The 23,271-nt window shown below is 33.0% G+C and overlaps 1 protein-coding gene and 1 long non-coding RNA gene across 4 annotated transcripts in view; one reads left to right on the top strand and one right to left on the bottom strand.

Annotated features, from left to right (window-relative positions):
- Window positions 1-23,271, top strand: part of LOC114930721 (uncharacterized) — a 230,877-nt gene that overhangs the window by 43,475 nt on the left and 164,131 nt on the right. The window lies entirely within an intron of this gene.
- Window positions 14,729-22,463, bottom strand: LOC114930720 (uncharacterized). Its single transcript, XM_029302572.2, has 5 exons — window positions 22,034-22,463; window positions 19,482-19,605; window positions 18,759-18,909; window positions 17,340-17,556; window positions 14,729-15,766 (listed from the first exon to the last, which is right to left on the bottom strand). Exons 1-5 carry the CDS (start codon window positions 22,276-22,278, stop codon window positions 15,640-15,642), a joined length of 864 nt encoding a protein of 287 aa, XP_029158405.1. The 5' UTR covers window positions 22,279-22,463; the 3' UTR covers window positions 14,729-15,639.

Below are 23,271 nucleotides of genomic sequence, written 5' to 3'. Positions count from 1 at the left end.
TAAATTATGAAATATCTCGTAAAAATATTTATTTTTCGATGATCTTATCTCAATACTTTTATGTATAAAATAATGAGAGGAATTTATTAGTGCAAAGAAAACACAATTGTTTAAATAAAAAAAGTATGTCTTGTAGAGAAGAATTTTTTTGCAGTCTGTTAAATTAGTTTTTTACAAAAAATTTTGCCGTCCTGCAAAATGTTGGTCCTTAAAAAAGAATTTTCTTTTATTTCTAACAAAATAATTAAAACACAAGGTAACAAGGGCTTGATTGAAAATAATTAAATTTCACAAAGAGCTTGCGACATGTAATTCCTACGAAGGACGTCGCGAAGAGACGGATCCTTGAGTTTATTTGCCGCAAATTAAAATATGTGATTGTTTTAGGGGAGATTCGAAACGATTACGAGGGATGCGACAAAGTTTGTCTCCGTGTACATGTACGATCTTCAACGTTTCGCGCGCGTTCCTTATGTCAACACGCAAGCGGGCAGAGACCAAGGTAGAAGCCCACGGCGGCCAAACACTTCTGTAGATGCACTTAACACAGCGATAATATTATGTCTCGTTGGAACAGTTGGCGGTTGAAGAGGCCGGAATGGTCGGCGGCCAACCATTTGCGGTAAATCGGCCGCGACGAAGAAACCGCGACGGGATTCGCTCGAGGCGAACTTGCGGCGTCGGGACTCCTTTACTTGCCAACATCAGTGTTGTGCTTAGATAATTTTAAAATTAGCTAGATAAAGATGTGAGATTAAAATATGTAAATTTATCTTAGATAAGATGAAGATGATTTCGTTTTAAATATATCTAGATAAAAGATAAAATGATAATTTTCTGGATAATAATTTTTAAGACTGCATAAGTAAACACAGTTATAAAAATAATGTAAATTATAAGAGGAATATAAAAATATATGTATTCATATTTTTATTTATAATTTTTTATCGCTTATTACTTAAATGCTACTATTTAAATATTTTTGTTATATAATTCTAAACCTAAATTATCTGAAAATTATTCTAGATAATTTAGTAAAGATAATACTTTGTTTTACCTAAGATGCAGATATAGATAATACCTACATATTTTTATTATCTATATAAAATTAAGATGACGCCAAACTTTCATCTAGATGATCATCTACATCATTTTATTTAGATAACAGCAAACATTGGCAAACATATATCGATCCTGTGTCACAGTGTAACGCTCCGCATTATATAATCTTCATTTTTTTTCGAGAAATTCGTTAAAAAATTTATACGCTCACGAGAGGACAGGTTACAAATATCTCATATTTTACTTCAGTACTTATAATTTAATTTCAGAGACAAAAAATCTATATAATTTATAAGAATATGTACTTGTAAGAGATTTCTTCTAAGTCGAAGAAGACGTGCTTCGTTTTTAAATTTTATTATGTTACTCACGCATGAACTTACATATGTTAACTTTATGTCTTACATGAGGAAAACCTTGCATAAATTCTCCGTGTTCCTCAGGATATGAAATTCCTACTCACTAAAGACATGGTGGCCACATTGTGAGCTTAACAAAGATAGCTTTCCTCCCTCCTTCTGGGAAACCGCGGCATTATTTCCAAAGAGGTCCCATGGTAGGTTTATCTCTTTTCAAGTAGCAAACTGACGTCAAAATGACATTTAATGACGTCAAATGACGTACACTTCCTATCTGGATTCATGCTCAAGGAGTCCAAAGATTCAGGATCTCCCTATGAATACAATATTTACAAAATGGAGGCAGAATAGGATTCCCTCTCACATTGTCTAAGGTTCAAACCTAACCTAACCTAACCTACTGTCTCATTTATCTCTTCGTCTTATTACTGGAGATTTTAAAGTCGCGGTTAGTCAGCAAACGTGTCAGCCTGGCGTCTCGCGTGAACCAGATCGTAAACCAGAAACTTCATTCCTTTAATGAGGATGTAAATTCCGCGCGACGACTCTTGAACACGATTGCCGAAGTAGCAAAGTGACGTCACTAGACATCAAAATAGCGTCATTTTAGCATCTAATGATGTCAAATGACGTGCACTTGCTATCTGGGTTCGTGTTCAGAGGGTTCAAAAGGTTCAGGATCAAAATAGGACTCATCCTCTATGATCCAAACCTAACCTAATTTAACTTAACCTAACCTATCGTCTTATTTATCTCTTTGTCCCATTGCTGGCGGTTTTAAAGTCGCGGTTAGTCAGCGAACGTGCCAGCCTGGCATCTCGCATGAACCAGATCCATATAAACCGGGGACTTCATTCTTTTAATGAGGATGTAAATTCCACGCGACGACTCTTGAACACGATTGCCGAAGTAGCAAAGTGACGTCACTAGACATCAAAATGGCGTCATTTTACCATCTAATGACGTCAAATGACGTGCACTTGCTATCTGGGTTCAGAGGGTTCAAAAGGTTTAGGATCTCCCTATGAATACAATATACTTACGAAGTGGAGGCAAAATAGGACTCATCCTCTATGATCCAAACCTAACCTAACTTAACTTAACCTAACCTATCGTCTTATTTATCTCTTTGTCCCATTGCTGGCGGTTTTAAAGTCGCGGTTAGTCAGCGAACGTGCCAGCCTGGCGTCTCGCATGAACCAGATCCGTATAAACCGGGGACTTCATTCCTTTAATGAGGATGTAAATTCCGCGCGACGACTCCCGAACACGATTTCGCCGCGCGACGCACACGTATCCATCGTAAATCCAGCCTTCTCCGCGTTGATATCGCGGAACGCGAGAAGAATTTCGTTATGGCAATCATGCAGGGCCGTTCCGCTCCCGGTTCGCGACACCGGAAGACGTCGGGAGCTGCCGCCTAGACGCGACCGGCGCGCGAGAAGTAGATTTACCCTCCTTTTTTTATATTTCGCCCGAGACGCGCATTTCCGACGAAGGAGAGAAAGCGAGATTAATGAATATTCAGGAGCAACTGAGCACGCGGAGTTGAACTGTGCACTGCTTGGCGCGAGATGAGAGACGGGAAAAAGAGAGAAGGAGAAATGGAATGGTCAACCAGGGAGGAGGCCGAGAGGAGACGGACGCGAGAAAATGCCCTGACGTTAACGCGATTAATTTACTAGGAACTTTACATTTTAATATTCATCCCAGAGACGCTCTCCCTGACCTCTTTCCCTTTTTCATCTTGTTCTTCGCCTTCCTTTTCCCTATCCTTATTTTTCCCTTGCGCGCTCGTCTTACTTTCCTCGTCTCATCTCATTCTTTTTCCTTTCTAAAGTCCCCCCTAACGCACATTTTGCGTGCCGGTCTCTCTCCCTTTTCAAGTTTCTTCGTTCTTATTTACCCTGGTGGATGAAACCTGCGTTTCGAAAGTTGGGTATAATAATAGTCTCCCACGCGAACTAAGAAGCCCGTGAGACAGAAGGGATGGAAAGTGCGCGCGAATTAAAAATTCATCGTTTCAAGAGTCATCAATTTACCGCTATTAACGTATTTGAGATGGAAGATTAATAGAAAGATAAGGTTGCATTCTACGACAAGTTTAAGGTACAATATACAACTTAGATATTAAAATTAATTTTGTATAGCTGCATTAGATAGGTGTATACTTTAAATACTTAAAAAGTACGACTATAATTTAAATTTATAATTTATGATTTATCTAATTATTGAATAATTTATCATTTTAATATTATCACCTATAACTACAACTAGTGTTGTGCTTAGATGATTTTAAAATTAACCAGACAAAGATAAGATGAAGATAATTTTCTTTTAAATATATCCGGATGAAAGATAAAATTATATGGCGATTCATCTATATAATTTCCAGATAATATTATTTTTAAGACAGCTTATGTAAACACAGTTATAAAGAAATGTAAATTATAAAAAGGATATAAAAATATATTCATATTTTAAGAAGTTATATTTGGATCGCTTAATACTTAAGTTCTATTACTTAAGTATTTTTATGTGCTATAATGCTAAACCAAATTATCTAAACATTATTCTAAATAATTTAATAAAGATAACACTTTTTATCTAAGATGATGCAGATATAGATAATAAATATTTTTATTGTCTATATAAAGATAAGGTGCCACAAAATTCTATCTAGATGATCATCTATATAATTTTATTTAGATAATAGGAAACATTGACTACAACGTTAATTTGTAAATTGCACGAATTTATTCCAAAAAATGAGGTCTTTTTTTATGAAACCACTACATTATATAACGACTGTTAAAAAGTGGCTTTCTTAACAGCTTTCTACTCACATTCCCTCTCTGATTACAGAACAAATATTCTTAATTAAGTACATTTCTCGATCCCTTCCTTCTTCTCATTTCCCGTCGAACTAATTTTTTTTTTTGTGTCTATAGCAGTTTTTGTGCGTGTGCGTTATATTATGCGTGTATGTGTGCGTCCATCGATATATTGGATGAGTCTGTGTCGTGAAACTCAATATCGATCGGAAAAGAGTACGCGCGTGCATTGCGTGTCCTATATTTATTTAATTAGTCGACCGATGGGAAGAAAACGAGAGTTGACGCCGCGGGACATTACAGATAGATTGCTTGGTTACCACCCGTGGAGTCTCTAATTAAACTCGGCGCCAACTACAATGTAATAAAAACGCAGGTGCGATGGTGCATGGCTAGACAGTGCGAGCGAGGTATCGATTATTGTCCGACGTTGATGCGGAAAATCTGCCTCCCGTGCCTGTCCCCTTTCTCTCTTTTAATCCCTCCCCCGTTATTTTTGCTATGAACGTATGTACACGGCATGTAGATATTTCAGTTTAATTTAGTCATCAACACGCGCACAATAAAACCATCTCCGTCTCTGCGCTCTAACGAATTTTGCAACCGGATTTTCATTCGATTTACATTTACGTAATAAAATTCGTAACATGGAGAGAGAAAACAAATTGTTTATAACAATATTATTGAATATTAACATAGCCAATAAGAGATTAACCTTCCGTCAGCAATTTTTTTCTTCTACTAAAAGTCAGTAAACTGGGTCTTTTAAGCTTACTCCAGATTATTTTTACGTTCTAGACTTGCAAGAAATCCAGAAAAGTTCTAGATTATTTGTTAATATCTTCATTACAATAATCAATAAATTTTAAGACTCCTCGGCCATATTAAATTGTGACGTCAGAGGCGAGAAAATACACGTGTAAAATTTTTGCGTGCTATTTTTAGATAGAAAGATATTTTGATAAAACAACTTTAAATGGCTTTAGTACACTTTTAAAATATTTCGAAACTCTAACCTTTTCCCTTTATAATCAATCAGCTAAAATGACTGTGACATGAAACCTGATCCGTACATAGCCTTGCGCACGCGCGATTATTCCGCATGACAGTCTGATGTTTCAATTATTTTATGGCTGTTGATTGACTGTCAAGGGGAAAAGATAGTTTAAAAGTGTATTAAAACCATCTAAAGTTGTGTTTCATCAAAATATCTTTCTATCTGAAAATGATGAACAATTTTCAACGTGTATTTTCTCGCCTCTGACGTCACAATTTAACATGGCCGCAGTGAGTACCAAGGAGCCTTAAGAGGATCCTAAACGCTATCCTGTTTTATCGATAAAAAAATTTTTTTGCGCACCCTTTTTTTATTGGTTGAATAGAATAATAAATGCTTTTTCACTATTAAAATGTATATATAGAAACAAAGCGCGAACTTGCCGATTTTATGTTCAGAACAAAAAATTATTTAATTTCTGAATTTAAAAGTATTTCTTTTGTTCTTAACATAAAATCGGTGAAAAAACATTTGTTATTTTATTCAATCAATAAAAAGAAGTGCACAAAAATGATGTTTTTTCGATAAAACATCATTTTTGCGTACCCTTTTTTTTATTGGTTGAATAGAATAATAAATGCTTTTCCATTTATAAAATAAAACGCGAACCTGCCGATTTTATGTTAAAAACAAAGACATGTTAAGGGGATGCCGGATGTCTGTTTTATCGATCAGATGATTATAGATTTTTCTGCACCGAAATCTTTTTATTGGTTTAATAAAATAATAAATGCTTTTCCACAATTAAAACACGTACAGAAACAAAGTGGGAACCTACTGATTTTATGTTAAAAACAAGAAAAAATTCAAAAACTAAAATTTCTTTATCGACTTCTGTCGTCAGGTCGAAAAAAATAATTGTTTAATTAAAAGTTCTGCTGTTTGTACGTACAAAATAAGATAGTTCCGACTAGAAATTGAATGAAGAAGTATTAGTATATTTTTAGATATAAGTTTAAAAACCTAATAAATAAGAAAACGGTGCAGAAAATTTTCACGCATATGTGTTGTATACGTGCATATGTTTAGACATGTGTGGTGCTAACCTATCATGTGTATATGTGTATACGTGCATATGTTTAGATATGTGTGGTGCTAACCTATCGGAGTTCGGCCGTCTCTCCGACATCTCCTTAATTGAAAAATTAAAATTTGTGTTTTTCCAATTGTTTATTCAAAGGAAAATTTGAACAGTAATTTGAAAAAATGGAAATAGTTTCTTAAAAAATCCAGATTACTAACGAAAAATTAATATTTGGGAAAATCTCTGTGTGTCGGAGAAAAAATAGAGAGGAAAATGATTCGAGATAGAGGATGTTGATGGATCTTGAAGGATCTTTTCCTTGAATCTTGGAATATTGATGATCGAAATTGCACCTGTAATTTCTGCGCGTTCCTGCAGGACGTCGAAACAGGGCACAGAACGAGAGAGAGAAATAGGAGGAAGGAAGGATGAAGGAGAGAGAGAGAGAGAGAGAGAGAGAGAGAGAATTTTGCCGTAGGTAATAAGGGTCGGAGCAGGATGCGCAGTTGATAGGGTAAAGTGGCGAGGGAGGACCGATCGGTTGGGACCTTTGCATCCGTGTATCTATATATAACGCGTTCAGGGGGTTATGCGCAGGAGCTTCGTAATAATATAGATGACTACGATGCGATTAGGAACGCACGGGCTTCAAGGGAATGGTCCTTCAGAGATGCTTACCAGGCGTTTCGCTATCCGCCCTGCCTCTCTCCATCTCTCATTGCCAATATTCGAGCTTGCAAGCAGGCCTATACCTCGATCCTTCGATCGATTCTCGTTCCCTCCTCGACCGCCTGATAAACGAACGTTTCCCTTTCTCGGGGTGATTCCCCCGAGGCCTTTTCCCAAAGCCTATCCGCTGCTTAGCACACGTTCCGCATACATTTTTAATCGATTCGACACGCTTCCCTGTTTCGGCGAATAAACCGACTCAACAGTGATTTCGACTCGACAGTGATTCCGAGTTATCGCATTTTCTACTCGACTGAACCGCTCTGTCTCATTTTTTCCAAGAGATACATTGTAATTTTTATTCGGGCTGAAATAGTGTCGAATTGAATAATTTATGCGCAGTTCGTGATCGATGCAAAAATCAGACGCTCTTTCATAAAATACGATAAATAAGAATTGAATTGTTATATAATAAGAAATTTTATATATAATTATATAAAATATATTTATTATTATATAGTGTTATTTAATTTTATATAATTATAATTTATTATATAATTATAATTTTTATTATATAATTTATAATATAATTTTATATGTAATTATATAAAAAATAAATTATAGAAATATATTATACAATATAATAAAAAATGTATTGTGTTTATCTTGCTTTGTCGATCATGTTTTTCCTCGTTATTTCAATTATTCGATTCAGTGAGTCATGTATTTTTTCATGTTTACAGCATAAAAATAGATGTTATATTTAAAGGCAAAAAATTGAAATTGCGATGCACAATACATATATTCAATTTCAAACACATTTACAGATGAAATATTATTGCTCGTAAATGTCATATCTTCCATTTCTTATCGCTTATATTCTTACTTACAAATAAATATATATTGCGAGAGAAATAGTTGTCATTTTTTACTTGTCGTTTATATCGCGAGAATTAATTAATCGCGCGATCAGATAATCGCTAATGATGATCATAGCGAATCATCGCGTTTATATAATAATTTTCCGGTACTGCGGATCTGGTTTCTCTATCAAAAGATAATGAGACGATACACAGAGTGGCTCATAATATCACAGTCTGCTCGATCGAATCTCGCGAATGACAATATAATAAATTTTATATTATAATCGTGTATAAATAGTACACATCACACAATATAAAGTCTGATAATTAAAAAAAGGGAAAAAGTATCATCAAAAACTATTTTACACATACTATAAAAATATTTCGCACACATGTTGCAAAGTAAATTCGGAATATTATCCCTTGTATTTCTTAAAATAATCATTAATTAACGTTAATTCATCCCGTTGTTACTTAAATTTCTTGATTTGACTCGTGTATTATTATTCATAATAACTCTTTAGTTGAATCTTTCATAATTACATTCCTCCTCTTTCATAATTACATTCTCCTACTATGTAAACAATGGTTTGCAGTGTTTTATTAACACGCTCATTGAAAGAGAATAAAATCTATTTTGATAGTATTTGATATATTTGCCTCCAAAAAAATTAATTTACTTTTTATTGAAATTAAAGAAGTGAGCAGACTTTTGACTAATTTTTTCAAGTGTTATATTAAATTATAAAATAAAGATTTTGCAATAGATGCCAAAATCAATATATTACAAGTCTTTGAAAGCAACGTATTATATTTAATATTAAAATTAATTTACATTGAAAATAGCTAAGAGTCTTGATTTTTTCTTTATAAATTGATACGTGTCGAATACAGTCTCTAAATTGTGTCCGATGAAAATCTTAGGGGTTGCGTATTTTTTCGTAATCACCACGGGGAAAACGCAATTAAACGTCGCGCTTAACTTTCGGAAATTTCTTTGCGCGCAAAATTGGAATTCGCGGAGACGGCGACTAAAAAAAATAGAAGACCGATTAACTGTCCGGCAGACTCTTCAAGCGAAATTAGTCTATGGTTACAAAGTCGAGAGGCGGTGATAATGGCACTTGTTGGTGAGCGAAGCTCGGCCGCTCGTCCTCTGGAATAAAGTTACGGCCATTAACAAAACTAGGTTTCTCACTTTAACTCGTCCTAAAAATCCGCCGCGTTGCGTAAAAATTTGGAGTGGGTAAATTGGCGGCAGTTGCCGTCGCGCGTATTTTTTCACACAGTAAACTTCGAGGATAATGTCGTTTTTCTGCAATTCTTCCTTGAGTTTACAGTAATTTAGAAATAATAAAAAAAATATATATATATATATATATATCTTTTTTTGTATTATACACCGTTATTTTACTTAAAATAAATTTATAAAATATTATCTTATACTTATACTAAGAATTATACTAATGTACTAAATAAAATTAATGTATATTATTTTACAAGGCATATTATATTTACATATATTATATTGAATGATTTCATCACATGATTTAATTAAAATGTATTTTATTTATAATTTTATATTGTATTAAATCTCAATTGTTACAAAATTAATTAATAATTAATTTTATTCATAAGGCTAAATTAATTTTATTCATAGAAATAAATTATAAGTAAATTAAGTTGCAGTTGATTACATTTTAAATTACATGAAATTACATGAAAGACATAGCTTCAACTTGTAACAAATAACCCGCAAACAGAGCGAATGTCGTCATTTAATCCGCCCGGCGGTGGTGTTTCCTCTCTCATATGTTTAGGAGGAAAAAAGCCGTACAATATTTTAAGTTACCTGAGATTTTTTCAGAAGACGCACACACAATTTATCGCCGGTCCCCCGAGCTTCTTGCTTCACCCCCAATCCCTGCGCGATGGCGGATAACCCGGCTCTGTCCGCGCCACGTTCGCTCTCTTATGGCGGCACTCTCTTTCATACATAGCTGACATTTACCACCTCCCATATCCACCCTCTCTCATATTACGCGTCGAAATAGCCCTCGTCCCCCCGAGCGAAGGCGCAGCAGGACGTAATAGCATTCTCTCGGAGAATTACTTATACCCTCCTGTGACCACCACTCATCGCGGCCAAGTTTCTCTCTTTCCACGGGCTCTTTTCCTGATAAAGTCTCTCCTTGTTAAAAGCGACGGCCACTCTTCTCGTCCCCGTCGGCGTCGTGAAAATAATCAAAAATAAAGCGCGGTGTTATAAGACGCAGGTATAATCTTCGCTTTTTTTCTTCGACTCTCTCTCTCTTTCTCTTTCTCTTTTTATTCATTATTATAGAGGGAATAAAGATAACAATTTGAACGCAATTGTTTTATAAGCTAAAGTGTTCGATTTATTTAAGTATATCTATTAAGGGGATGCCGGAGAGACGGCTGAACTCCGATAGGTTAGCACCACACATGTCTAAACATATGCACGTATACAACAGATATGCGTGAAAATTTTCTGCACCGTTTTCTTATTTATTAGGTTTTTAAACTTATATCTAAAAATATACTAATACTTCTTCATTCAATTTCTAGTCGGAACCTATCTTATTTTGTACGTACAAACAGCAGAACTTTTAATTAAACGATTATTTTTTTCAACCTGACGACGAAGTCGATAAAGAAATTTTAGTTTTTAAATTTTTTCTTGTTTTTAACATAAAATCAGTAGGTTCCCACTTTGTTTCTGTACGTGTTTTAATTGTGGAAAAGCATTTATTATTTTATTAAACCAATAAAAAGATTTCGGTGCAGAAAACTCTATAATCATCTGATCGATAAAACAGACATCCGGCATCCCCTTAAGGGGATGTTGCCATTGTTTTGTTTTATCGACTTTAAGTTAGGTTAGGTTCACTTTTTATTGAATATATATACAGATTGAAAAATCTTCTACAATGAAAGTACTGATAATAATGAATGGGGAGCGCGTCCTGCAACTAATGTTTGCTGTTTTATGCCTCGACTTCGATTCCGCATGTAATATATACATACATAATTAATTCAAGTGCGAATCTTTTGATACAGTCTTTTAATCTCATTTTTATCACTTCTGTATTATTCTTTCCTGTCATCTCTATTAGGAGCTCCATATTTTGTGCACAAATAAACTGCAGAACTTTTGTATTAAATAAGTATTGTTATGAGCTAATGCAAGAGTCCGATAAAATAACTATAATTTTTTAACTGTTATTGTTTTTTTATACGAAATTACTGCGCTCCCCGTTCATTATTATTAGTACTTTAATTGTGAAGAAGGATTTTTCAATCTGTATGGCTAATAAAAAGAAAAGCCTTGAACTCAAAGTCTGTAAAACAGTCATGGTCAGCATTCCCTTAAGAAGTAAAATTATCCCTCATATGCAGAACGACTTTTTTGCATATCTCGATATATCTCAAAAAGCGATTCGAGATGTCAAAAAATATTTTATGGCAAAATTATCTCTATTTAATCATATTAATAATATTTTTAAAAAATAATTTTTTTACATTTTCGAAAAAAAATATTTTTTTCAAAATTGTATTAAAAAGGTATTTTAATTATAAAAATTTGACATCAAATATTTTTTGATATGAGAAAAGCAGAAGGCATATGAGAAACGGTTTCATTATTTTCATTTTTTAGCAGAAACTTAAAATTTCTAAACTTGGCAAAATTGATTTCGACGTAACTAGCAATTTTATTCAATACTTTCACGACGTTTCGACCATTTGGTTGTGATCCTTATCAAGTGAGAATTCTATAACACAATATTACACAATAGTTTTTAACAATGTTGAAACATGTCGTGAAAGTATTGAATAAAATTGCTAGTTACGTCGAAATCAATTTTGCCAAGTTTATTTTCACCACTAGCGTCCAATATTAATTTTGATTGATCTTAAAATTTCTAAATTTATTTGTCCCCCCTCCATGTATATAAAGTTCAATTGTAAAATATCTACATTTAATCACATTAATACAATTTTGAGAAAACAATTTTTTTTAAGATTAAAAGATTTTTTTTATTTTTTCAAAATTTTATTAATGTGATTAAATAAAGATATTTTACTACAAAAATTATATAAAATATTTTCGTATATTTCAAATGCTTTTCGAAAAATGTCAAAAAATAAAAAGCTGGAAGTTTTACCCTTCAAAATAATTTTTTACAGCAATTGAAAATTTCTAAACACATGTATAAAATTTCATCAAAATCAAAAGAATTTACCAAGTTTCCTCACTTAAATTATGTGAGAGAAGGAGAGGCGAAGAAAGGAGGAGAAATTGCATCACCCTTTTTAAATTCTTATCGCAATCTCGTTTCGCCTCCCACTGGTAGAGGACGATAAAACAGAAAATCTTTAAAATAAACGTAAAAATATACATGTAGTACAATTTTTTGACAATAAAGGGGCGTATATACATTAGTTATGGCTTTCATACGGATGGCGAAGTACGGCTGCATATATCACGATCAAGTCATCAAGTAGATACGTCCCGTCCATACACGGCATTACGTAATTGCAACGGAACGTTTATATAACGGAATATATTACCGGTTACGTAACGCACGGGTGGCATAATATATATCCTAATAAGAGCGCGCATGTACATTGCATGCGCGCAAAGTAAATGTCATCGTTATTGAATTGCCGCTCAGTAATAAAAAGCTCGCGACGTTTATGTCGTCGACTAAAGCCCTCGAATAAGGAACAAAAAACCACCCCCTTTCTCTCGCCCCCTCGTAATAAATGCATTCTCTCATCCGCACTCGATATTTTCCTCTCGTCTGATAAATCCTTTAATTACTTATTTTCATTTTATATATTTCTTGTTATATATATATATCAACTCGAAGGATGTTACAATCTGTCCAGGATTTATTGCAAATATTTTCACTTCTTTTTCATTTAATATCACATACTTATTCAAAGGAAAAATATTAATTAACGAATTATTAAAGAAACTTTTCTTTCATTACATGTTTATTTTATTTGTTATCTTCATTGTAATTCAATTAAATATACATATTAACAATTTTTAAAATATTTAATATATATTTAAACATTCGGAAATTTATGGCATACTTTTAATTGAAAATATTATATATTTATTTATTACTTACAGTTATATTACATCATAAATAAACAATAAATACTAGCTGTTATATTTAAACGTCATAAAATCGATACGCAATAATTAATAAATTATTACTCATACATATATGTATATATATTTAAATATGTTATTATAATTTATGAATATTATATTATTAATTAATAATAAATTTGTAATCTTTCAACAGAGGGTTTATGTTTCAAAAGTGTTCTCCTGAAAATCATTCCTATTTTGTACTCATCAATCTACATGTAATATACGTATTTATGTTGTGTAATAATAGCTTTTCTCAATAAGTAGTACAAATTTAATAATTAACGAATTTATCGATATAGTAAAAAAAAAACATCATACATTTTTATTAAATTAGATAATTTTTAAAAATAAAACACGCCGGTTTACACAATTCAAGCAACTTCAAAGATCTATTACATATATTATCGTGATTCATCTTCGTGAGTAATCACGTGTATGACGTTCGATTACCTTTTATCCCGCGAGAACCTTGTTAATCAGCGCGTTGGCGAATTAATTTCTAGCGTGTGTAATCAATCTGATGTATTTTAAGATAATATTACTCGCGTGACTGGCGTTAAAGTAGGCGACCGATAGGAACAGTAATTTCGTATATAGTATATATATATATATTGCGTTTGATACGACGGCGCTGACCTTTCTGCCGGCGGAAAAATAGGAACCTTCACTCTGTGTGTGTATATGTATGTGTGTATGTGTGGGAGGAGAAGGCACACGTCGACCTGTGAAACGGTACGATGTATCTTACGCGTGTGCATGCTCAGAAATGGCTCCATGACTCGCGAGAGTATAATTCAGCTTCTCTTTACCCATTTACGCTTGACCCTCCATCGGTCGCACATGCATCTGAGAGGTATTTTATGTCAACTAGAATTTTTTGATATAATTCGGAGTCTCCGAATTAATATTTTAAAAGAAGAAATTTTTGTAAAAGAATTAGTAAAAAATTCTAGTTAATTAAATTTTAATTTTAAAAAATTATTAATTAAATTTAAAGAGATTTTTTCTGGAAATTGTAATTGGAAAAATTAATTAATGTAAGTATTTTTTGTCACAATTTAATAAATCTAATTAAGATATTAGTAGATAATATATATACAGGGTATTTTTAAATAAATGCGAGAAACTTTAGAAGATAGTTCTTTGTCGAAAGTTAAGCGTTAATTCTTCTTGAGAAGTTCCTTCAAAGAGGGAGGTAAAAATTAAATTTTTTTTTAAATTGTAGACAAGTTAAAAAGTGAAATTTGAAGGATATTTTTTCCACTCTAGTTTAAAAGATATTAATTAATATATTTTTAATCTTTCTATATCGTATTATATAAAATGGGGATGAAACTAACAACCTCTACTCAATTTTTTATGAAAACTTTTTAACGAGTCAGAACGAGTAATCATCTAAAAATATGCGTTAGAAAGCTTGATTCTTTTAAAAACTTTGTTTTTAGTAAAATCAATAGTTTTCAAGAAAAGAAATCTAATTTTATTTTCCATTTTGGAGCAATGTAAATTCTCAGAGAGAGATATATAGTTTATATAAAAACCCCTTTAATTTTCGACAAAGATTCTTCATTTCTTAAAATTTTTCGCACTTGTTTATAAATATCTTGTATACATTTAAAAGAAAAATATTTTTCTCAAATTTTATTTTATTTTTGTATGTAAACGAGGGATGAAAATATAATCTCTCTTTTTCTCTCAAGTAAAATAAAGGAAAAATCATTTACTTTTGAACCCGAAAAATCATATCGATTATAAAGGATCTTTTAAAGATTTAAGATAGACAGACAATAATCAAATTCCTTTATAATGATCAATAATTTAAAGTTCCTCTAAGCAAATAAAATCAACATTTCATAATTCAACATCAAATTTCGATTATCCATTCGATATTCAAGACAATATAATTTTCCTTATAATTTTCTTTATTTTATCATTTCTTTTGAAATTGTAATTAGGAAGATAAATTAATTTCCGTATCTATTTTTGTCATAAGCTCGTAATAAATCTAGTTAAGATATTAGTAGACAATATATGTATTCGAAAGAAAAATATTTCTCTCAAATTTCGAGATGTAAAATATAATCTCCCTTTTTCTCTCAAACAAAGTACTGAAAAATCATATCGGTTATAAAAAAAAACCTTTTAGAAAGATACCAAGGCATCAAATCCCTTCTAGCTATCAACAATTTAAGCTTCCTTATAGAAAATCAAAATTTCATAATTCCAAATCAAATTTCGATATTCGAGAGAGAAAAAATATATAATTTTCCATACACTCAATCTCAGATGCACGAACAGTTGATATCCCTCGTTCTTTCACGCGTCGCGATCGAAGGATTAAAATCGCGCTGAGGTGGCTCGAATGGAAGGAAAATCCTGTGTCATTTTCCGAATTTCGATCGAGCTAACTCTCGTCGTCGTCCTCAGGTCGTAGCGTCGTGTCCTCGCGATGGCGTCCTCCCCTCGATTCGCCGCCACTATCGATCGCGGTGTGGCTTCGGCGGCGGCCGTCGAAGAATTCGGGGTGTCAGCCGGGAAGAGGGGGGGGGGGGTCAGGTGGGGAGGGGGGAGGGGGACGTGTCAGTTTCTTTGCGGTTTTATTACACGGCTCGCCGGAGGTGGCAATTTGTTGAAGCCCGCGTTGTCAAAGACCGGAAGTAGGTCCCTCACTCTTTGTCCCGCGCCGATCGACGCCAGCTCGATCCATCTGCAATGGCGAAACACGTGAAAGGGGGGTCGCCCGCGCGCTCCTCTTTTCTTTTTTTTCCCCTCCTTTTTTTTCTGAAACGATCCGTTTTCCCCTAATGCCCGCAAACCTTTTGTGTTTTATTGGCAATGTTCCATTAAAGATATTACGGCCAAGTGGAAGAGCGGATCACACGTAATGGCGCCACCATCATTTCCTTTTTTTTTTTAGAGCTAGAAGATTACAATTTAAATTGTAATAGCGATTTTACGGCTTCCTTTTTCTAAAAATTTTTCATTCCAAGACATAAGTAGATAGATGCCTTTTTTTACAAAGAACTAAAACGACATAATTAAGAGGATAGTTTCATGTTACCGATCGAAAAGTGAGGTTAGATTCGACTATAAATATTTTGATTTTTTAAATTTATATTTTGATCGGCTATATATACAGATTGATAAATCCTTTTCTTCAATTAAAGTAGATATTAATATATTAACAAACCGCGTTAGCTTATAATTTTAGGTAATAAACAATCCGTATAGCCAATAAATAGATTTATATATGTCGAATCTAACCTTACTTTTCGATCGATAAAACAGTACTAATCCAGCATCCTCTTAACAAAAAAAGGAGGAGAAAAATATTGATGACACTTATCGAATCATGCGTTTCGTAAAAATTATTTCCTGTAATATCATTATTAAACCCTAACAGCATAACATATAAAAAAACGTTCAGAGGATATCCAGAGGACAGTTGAATATCCTCTGAACGTCTTTCGAATATGCGTGTGCTGTTATAGGGAAATAGCGAATTAATAAGACAGCTATTAATTTCGAAATAATGGACGTTTAAATAGCCACCATATTGCCGATGATATAATTAATGAATATATCAGGCGGGACCGGATATGACGGGATTTTCGCGCGCAATTTTTAACGCGGCTACAAATTTGTCGTTCAATGAATCACGCGTGCCGCTCGCGTCAAGCACGAGCAAGAGAATTTGATTGGCTATATACAGATTGATAAATCCTTTTCTTCAATTAAAGTGGATATTAATATATTAACAAACCGCGTTAGCTTATAATTTTAGGTAATAAACAATCCGTATAGCCAATAAATAGATTTATATATGTCGAATCTAACTTTACTTTTCGATCGATAAAACAGTACTAATCCAGCATCCTCTTAACAAAAAAAGGAGGAGAAAAATATCGATGACACTTATCGAATCATGCGTTTCGTAAAAATTATTTCCTGTAATATCATTATTAAACCCTAACAGCATAACATATCAAAAAAAACGTTCAGAGGATATCCAGAGGACATTTGAATATCCTCTGAACGTCTTTCGAATATGCGTGTGCTGTTATAGGGAAATAGCGAATTAATAAGACAGCTATTAATTTCGAAATAATAGACGTTTAAATAGCCACCATATTGCCGATGATATAATTAATGAAAATATCGGGCGGGACCGGATATGACGGAATTTTCGCGCGCAATTTTTAACGCGGCTACAAATTTGTCGTTCAATGAATCACGCGTGCCGCTCGCGTCGAGCACGAGCAAGAGAATTCACTTCCCACCTGTTGTTTTTGTATTTGGCGAGGGGTTGAGCGGCTGGATGGGGCGTTTCGGTGGGGAAATATGTGGCCCCATAAAAATCCAAACCACGGCTCAGTAGCATCGAGGTCTCCTCCACGCTGGCCAGGGTAACCCTTATAACGGGTGGCCCCGTATAAATCGTCGCCGGCTCGTTGAGATTCTGCGCGTCGCTCTTTAGCTTGTCATTGATGGCCTTCACTGATTTATTTAACACACGGGCATTTTATTGCACACACTCGGCTCGATGCGTCACAGGGAAAGTAATGGCGCTTTTATATAATACTCGTGCATAAAGAATATAATGTCAAATATAATGTCACAATTGTGTGCACAATTTCTCGAGATTTGACATTTTACGCGAAATACAAAAACATGTATATAATATTGTTTGACATTCGCGTTGAATATTTGTGTTATTATTCGTGGGTGTGCTTCGCAAATATCGAGATTTTTGCGAAATAAGTCTCTCGTAGAGAGATTGAAATCTTAAATTATATGCAAAAATAAATGTATACAAACAAATATTAAAATTATATATTTTAAAGTATAAATTATATTGAAATATTGAAATATATATTAAATTATTTTAAAATATATAAAAATTTTGCTGAAATTACTCCAAGAAGAGAGCATAATTAATCTATCACATTAGGCGATATACAAAGCAATTTTAAAAAAGTGCGATAGGAAATAATTTTTTGTAGAAAATTAAAAGAGAAGTTTTTTATGTAAACATACAACCTCATATATTTTTCTCTCTGAAATTATACTTGTCTAAAAGGGGGATAAAATTAAATTTTTATTTTTTCCCCAAAAAATGTGTTTTTATTCCATTTTTCCAACATTTACTATAATTTTATTTTACTTGCTTTTTTATTGTATATTTCAACTTCTCGTAATTTGTAACCATGCTGTGCATGACAATGTATTTTTTTTTTTTTTAACTATTGATTTTATAAAGTTTCTAAAGGAATCAAGCTTTGAACACAAATTTTTAGATGATTACATTCCAGGACCCGCTCAAAAGATGTAATAAGAATTGAATAAGGATTTCTAGTAATTTCATCCTCTTAATAATACGAAAAGATTAACAAAATATTAATAAGTATCCTTTTTACTAGTGAAAAATATCTACCAAATTTCATTTTTTTTTTTTTTGTAATTTTAGAACAAAAATAAAAATTTAATTTTTACCTCTCCTTTGGGGAAGTGTAAATTCTCAGGGAGCGATATAAAAGTATATATGTGTATGAAAAATCCTTCTTAATTTTCGACAAGAATCATCTCCTAAAATTTATCGCAATTATTTTGAATTATTTTGTATATATGTATATAAAAGCCGATACTTTCCTCAACCAAGAGAAATCTAGAGAAGAAACATTTGTAGTTTCGTGACTCACAAACAGTTCCCGTATTCAGGGGTAGCCTGGTTACTTCGACGATAGATCGATATTTGTAGAGAGCATGCCTAATATCGTCTTCTGGCACTTCCTCAGGTACATCGAGAACGTAGACGGTAAAGATCTTTGCCGGTCTACACGGTATAGCAACCTATTTAATTATGTGTTATAATTCATATTAGATATATTTACCCCACGTTTATTCCTGATGAGAAATTAATTCCAAAAATTGCAAAATTATATGTATTTTGAAGAGTAAAATTTTTCTAAAAATAAAACAAATGTAATCAACCGTAATACAGCGTGAATCCATGCATTTTATCCCATATAGTAATAATCGAATTAAAGTAAATACATAAATGGATTGCTTACGCGAGCCACTACTGTCAAGATATTCCTGTTATTTTTCAAGCAAGTAAACCATTTATACTTTGTTGTATATATCCACAACATATGTTTATACTACTCGAGGGTAAAATCCATGCAGATCCAGAGATTAGTTGCAAAGCACTATATAAGGCATTCCTCTGTGTCAGCTATTTTAGCTTTAGAAAGCTAAACCACCAGATGTAAAAGTCTCAAAGCAGTAATGCGTTAAATTATCCGGCTCGACCAGAATTATTTTGTCAGCTATTATTTATCTGTATAAAGCGCCATATCTGTGATAAGAAAACGGAAAGGAGCTAAATTAAAACGTGAAAATTTCGTTGGTAGAGTATTCACCTTTTTGTAGAAACGGGCGCCTGTCACTTTGTGGAAACCCTTTTTATACACTGCCTGAAAGTCCTCGATGTTGCTGAACTTGAAGAGAATGCCCGTGGCGGTTTTCGTCAAAGAAAACGCACCTCTAGATCGTATAAGGGAAAGTCGTTTTAATTATAATAGAAAAATCAATTATGAAAAATTATATTTAAAAATGGAATTTGACGCGCGAATGAGTTATTAATATTTATATATTAATATTTTATCAAATATTAATATTCATATATACAGGATGTTTCTAAAGAAGTGCGAAACATTTTAAGAAATGGTTCTTCGTCGAAAATTAAGGGGTGGGGGGGAGTTTCATAAACATATACTCCTCTTTATAGCCCTTCTTGAAAAATTACATTCCTTCAAAAAGAGAGATAAAAATTAGATTTTTAATTTTTTTTTCAAATTTTGGGCAAATTAAAAAATAAAATTTGATAGATATTTTCTAGCAGTAAACAGGATATTTCTTAATATTTTTTTAATTTTTCCGTTATTGTTATAAGGGGATGAAACTAACAACCCTTATTCAATTTTTTATTAGAATTTTTTAACCGACTGGATTGTAAGCATCTAAAAATATGCGCTGGAAAGCTTGAAGAGAGAAAAATAAAAACTTAATTTTTACCTTCTCTTTTGAAGAAGTGTAACTCTTCAGAGAAGGATATAGGAATATATGTTTATATGACTTATTTAGAAACATCCTATATATAATTATTAATATTTACATATATATATATATATGCATATGTTTTTTATTTATAATATTTATAATATCTTATCTAATATTAATATTTATATATTAATATTTTCTATATTTTTATAGAATCAATCCGTGGTTAAGAGTTAATTTACTTTGTCTCTCTCTCTCTCTCTTTCTCTGTAGAACTTTGCGATGTTAATTGTGAGTGAATTCCTGCCATTGTCATGCGCTTGTTGCCGATGCGCAAAAAAGTTCACGCACATAACACCTACACACACACACACATTGCATCGGAGTACGTAGTTGGTTTAATGGATTTGTTGTCCGACCTGTTACTGCTTCTACTACTTCGCGCGACGCGCCAGCTGACTTAACTACTTTTAGATTCGATTCGTGCACGGAGCACTTTAGGATCTCCTGTGGATTAAACCAAGCGAAGGTCGAAGTAACGTAGACAACACTGTCAGTGAGAACATTACGAGTTGAAAGAACATTTGTTTTTTGGCATAAACCGATTTTTGTGCACATATAAATATGTATTTTAGTAGTATATATCAAAAACTCTGTAATTTTTACTCAAACCACAACGAGTTTAAAGTAATTAATTTTCGTCAATATACGTCTATTCAAAAATATAATTTTACATCTTGTTAATTTTACAAGATTCTTTTCTCATTTTACAAAAGATGGAGAAAATAAAAGTAGTCTGTGTACAATGGAACAAAAAACATTAGGATGGGATCGATATACAGAGTATATCTAAATAAGTGCGAAAAAATTTATGAGATGATTTTTTGTCGAAAATTAAGGGAGGTTTCTTATATATATGTATATAAACATATACTCTTATATCCTTATCCCTGAGAAGTTACACTTTTCTAAAGAGGGAGGCAAAAATTAAGTTTTTATTTTTTTTTAATATAAATAAATATCCTTTTTATTAGAAGAAAATTTCCATCAAGTTTCACTTTTTAATTTGTCTAAAATTTGATAAAAAAAACTTAATTTTTATATAAGAAATCTCCCTTAACTTTCGACAAAAAATTATTTCTTAAACTATCCGCACTTATTTAGATACACTCAAATCTAATAATCAATTTTTATTTTCTAGGATTCGATTAATATTGATAAGAATTATTATTTTATATAGAGTGCGTGCAAAGTTATAAAATCTAAAACAGTTACATTTGAAAATATTATTTGCATTTACTTGGATAATATTCTTGTTTCTCAACTTAAAAGTATTGTTTTTTATGTAATTATACACTGAAAAAAATTATTGAACTAATAAATATTTATTTCAATACTGCCTAATAAATTATTTATTTGAAACAAATAAATATTTATCTGTTTTGAAAAGAATTTTTTTATATATTATTGTATAAATAATAAATATTTTTGACATCAAATCAATATTATTACTTCCAAATAAATTATTTATTAGACAGTATTGAAATAAATATTTATTCGAAATCAATAAATTTTTTTTTCAGTGTGCCGATATAGATAGTTCGAGACCATGCAAACAAATTCGATCCTACTTCCAAAATATTGAATCCCATCATTAAACATTTGATTAAATTGCACAAATTTCTAAATATCCCCCATCTTCAAATATTGCATAAGATACACGTAATTTTTTTACAGTAATAATAGAGAAAAATTTTTGCGAGTGACACACAGGGTATAAAATAAAAATAATTCAAACACTGCTGACACTTCGACCTCGTTCGTAATATAAGTTATCAAAGTATCCCTCCCATCCCGAGAAGGAAAATCCTGAAAGCAGACCGTGCTATAGGTACCCCAAAGCGGTTCTCACCGGAAGTTCATCTTCTCGCAGATGGTGGCGGCCTTCTCCATGCTCAGTTCGTGGCTCGGGGTGAGCAGGAACGCGCCCTTGGTGAGAAAATCGGTATCGCTGACCTCCGAGTCGCTGTCGGCCTGCTCCTGCCAGTCGGCGGAGCCGCGACGGACCTCCTGATTCAGGCGCAACAACGAGCTGCTCTTTGACGCCGACATGTCCTTGTCGCACTGCGCACTGCCACCTTGTTCCGGCTGCGACATCTTTTATAGCGTTCGATCCGAACCGAGAATTCACGGTGATCTCACGTGTTGCTCACCGCTACGCGAGGGTACGGCCTCTCTATATATGAATATATATATATGTATATATATTTACGTATATCACGCGTTACGCGAGATCGATCACTCGAGGGAGAACGTCGGATAGGCACGAGACCGGACATACGTCGTGCTACACTGCTCCGGATCGCCGTCCACTACGGTCCTTTTATATACGCGCCTGCGATGGATGGGCGAGCTAAGTCGTCGACGAGAGAGAGAGTCGGTCGGACGCGAACGGAAGATTACACGGCAAAAAGTGTCCCTGAGCGCGGCTGGTTAATAATCCCTTTCGATTGCCATTGATGCGTATACGCGTCAGAAAAAAAGAGAGGAAAAGATTAACCACGGAGATATTCAATTGGGCGAGAAAAAAGAAGGATACACCCGCGAAGCTCCAATTCCTATAGTATTAGCTCATCAATCGGTGCAAATATGTACAAAGTGGAAAAATTGTACTCTCATTTTTAGAATTTTCCACTCGTTTTTAGAATATTCTGTTTTTAAATTCTCCGGCGCCAAATGGATTTTTTAAATTTATTGTTAAGAGGATATGCCGATTAGGTCTCTGTTTTAGCGACAAATAGTTATTTTTATTTAACTATTTATTAGCTGTACAGAATGAAAAATCCTTTACTAGAATTAAAGTATTTATAATAACAAATCTGGATTATTATATGTATATAAAAAGAAACCAAAAAAGTTAAATAATTAGTTTTCTTATAGTTTAGGTTAGGGTGACCGAATGCAAAAGACTGATAGAAAAACTGTAATTATTTAAGTTTCTTATTTTTTTATATACATATGTAATAGCCCAGATTTGTTATTATGAATACTTTAATTCTAGTAAAGGATTTTTTATTCTGTATAGCCAATAAAGAATTAAATAAAAATAATTTTTGCCGATAAAACAGATCTAGTCAACATCAGATATAC

This window comes from Nylanderia fulva, unplaced genomic scaffold (assembly GCF_048542155.1).
Source record: "Nylanderia fulva isolate GAGA-0341 unplaced genomic scaffold, ASM4854215v1 Scaffold120, whole genome shotgun sequence".
Taxonomy (NCBI): Eukaryota; Metazoa; Arthropoda; class Insecta; order Hymenoptera; family Formicidae; genus Nylanderia; species Nylanderia fulva.
The sequence above is the reverse complement of the archived record's forward strand: the minus strand, read 5'-3'. Positions and strand labels throughout refer to the sequence as shown.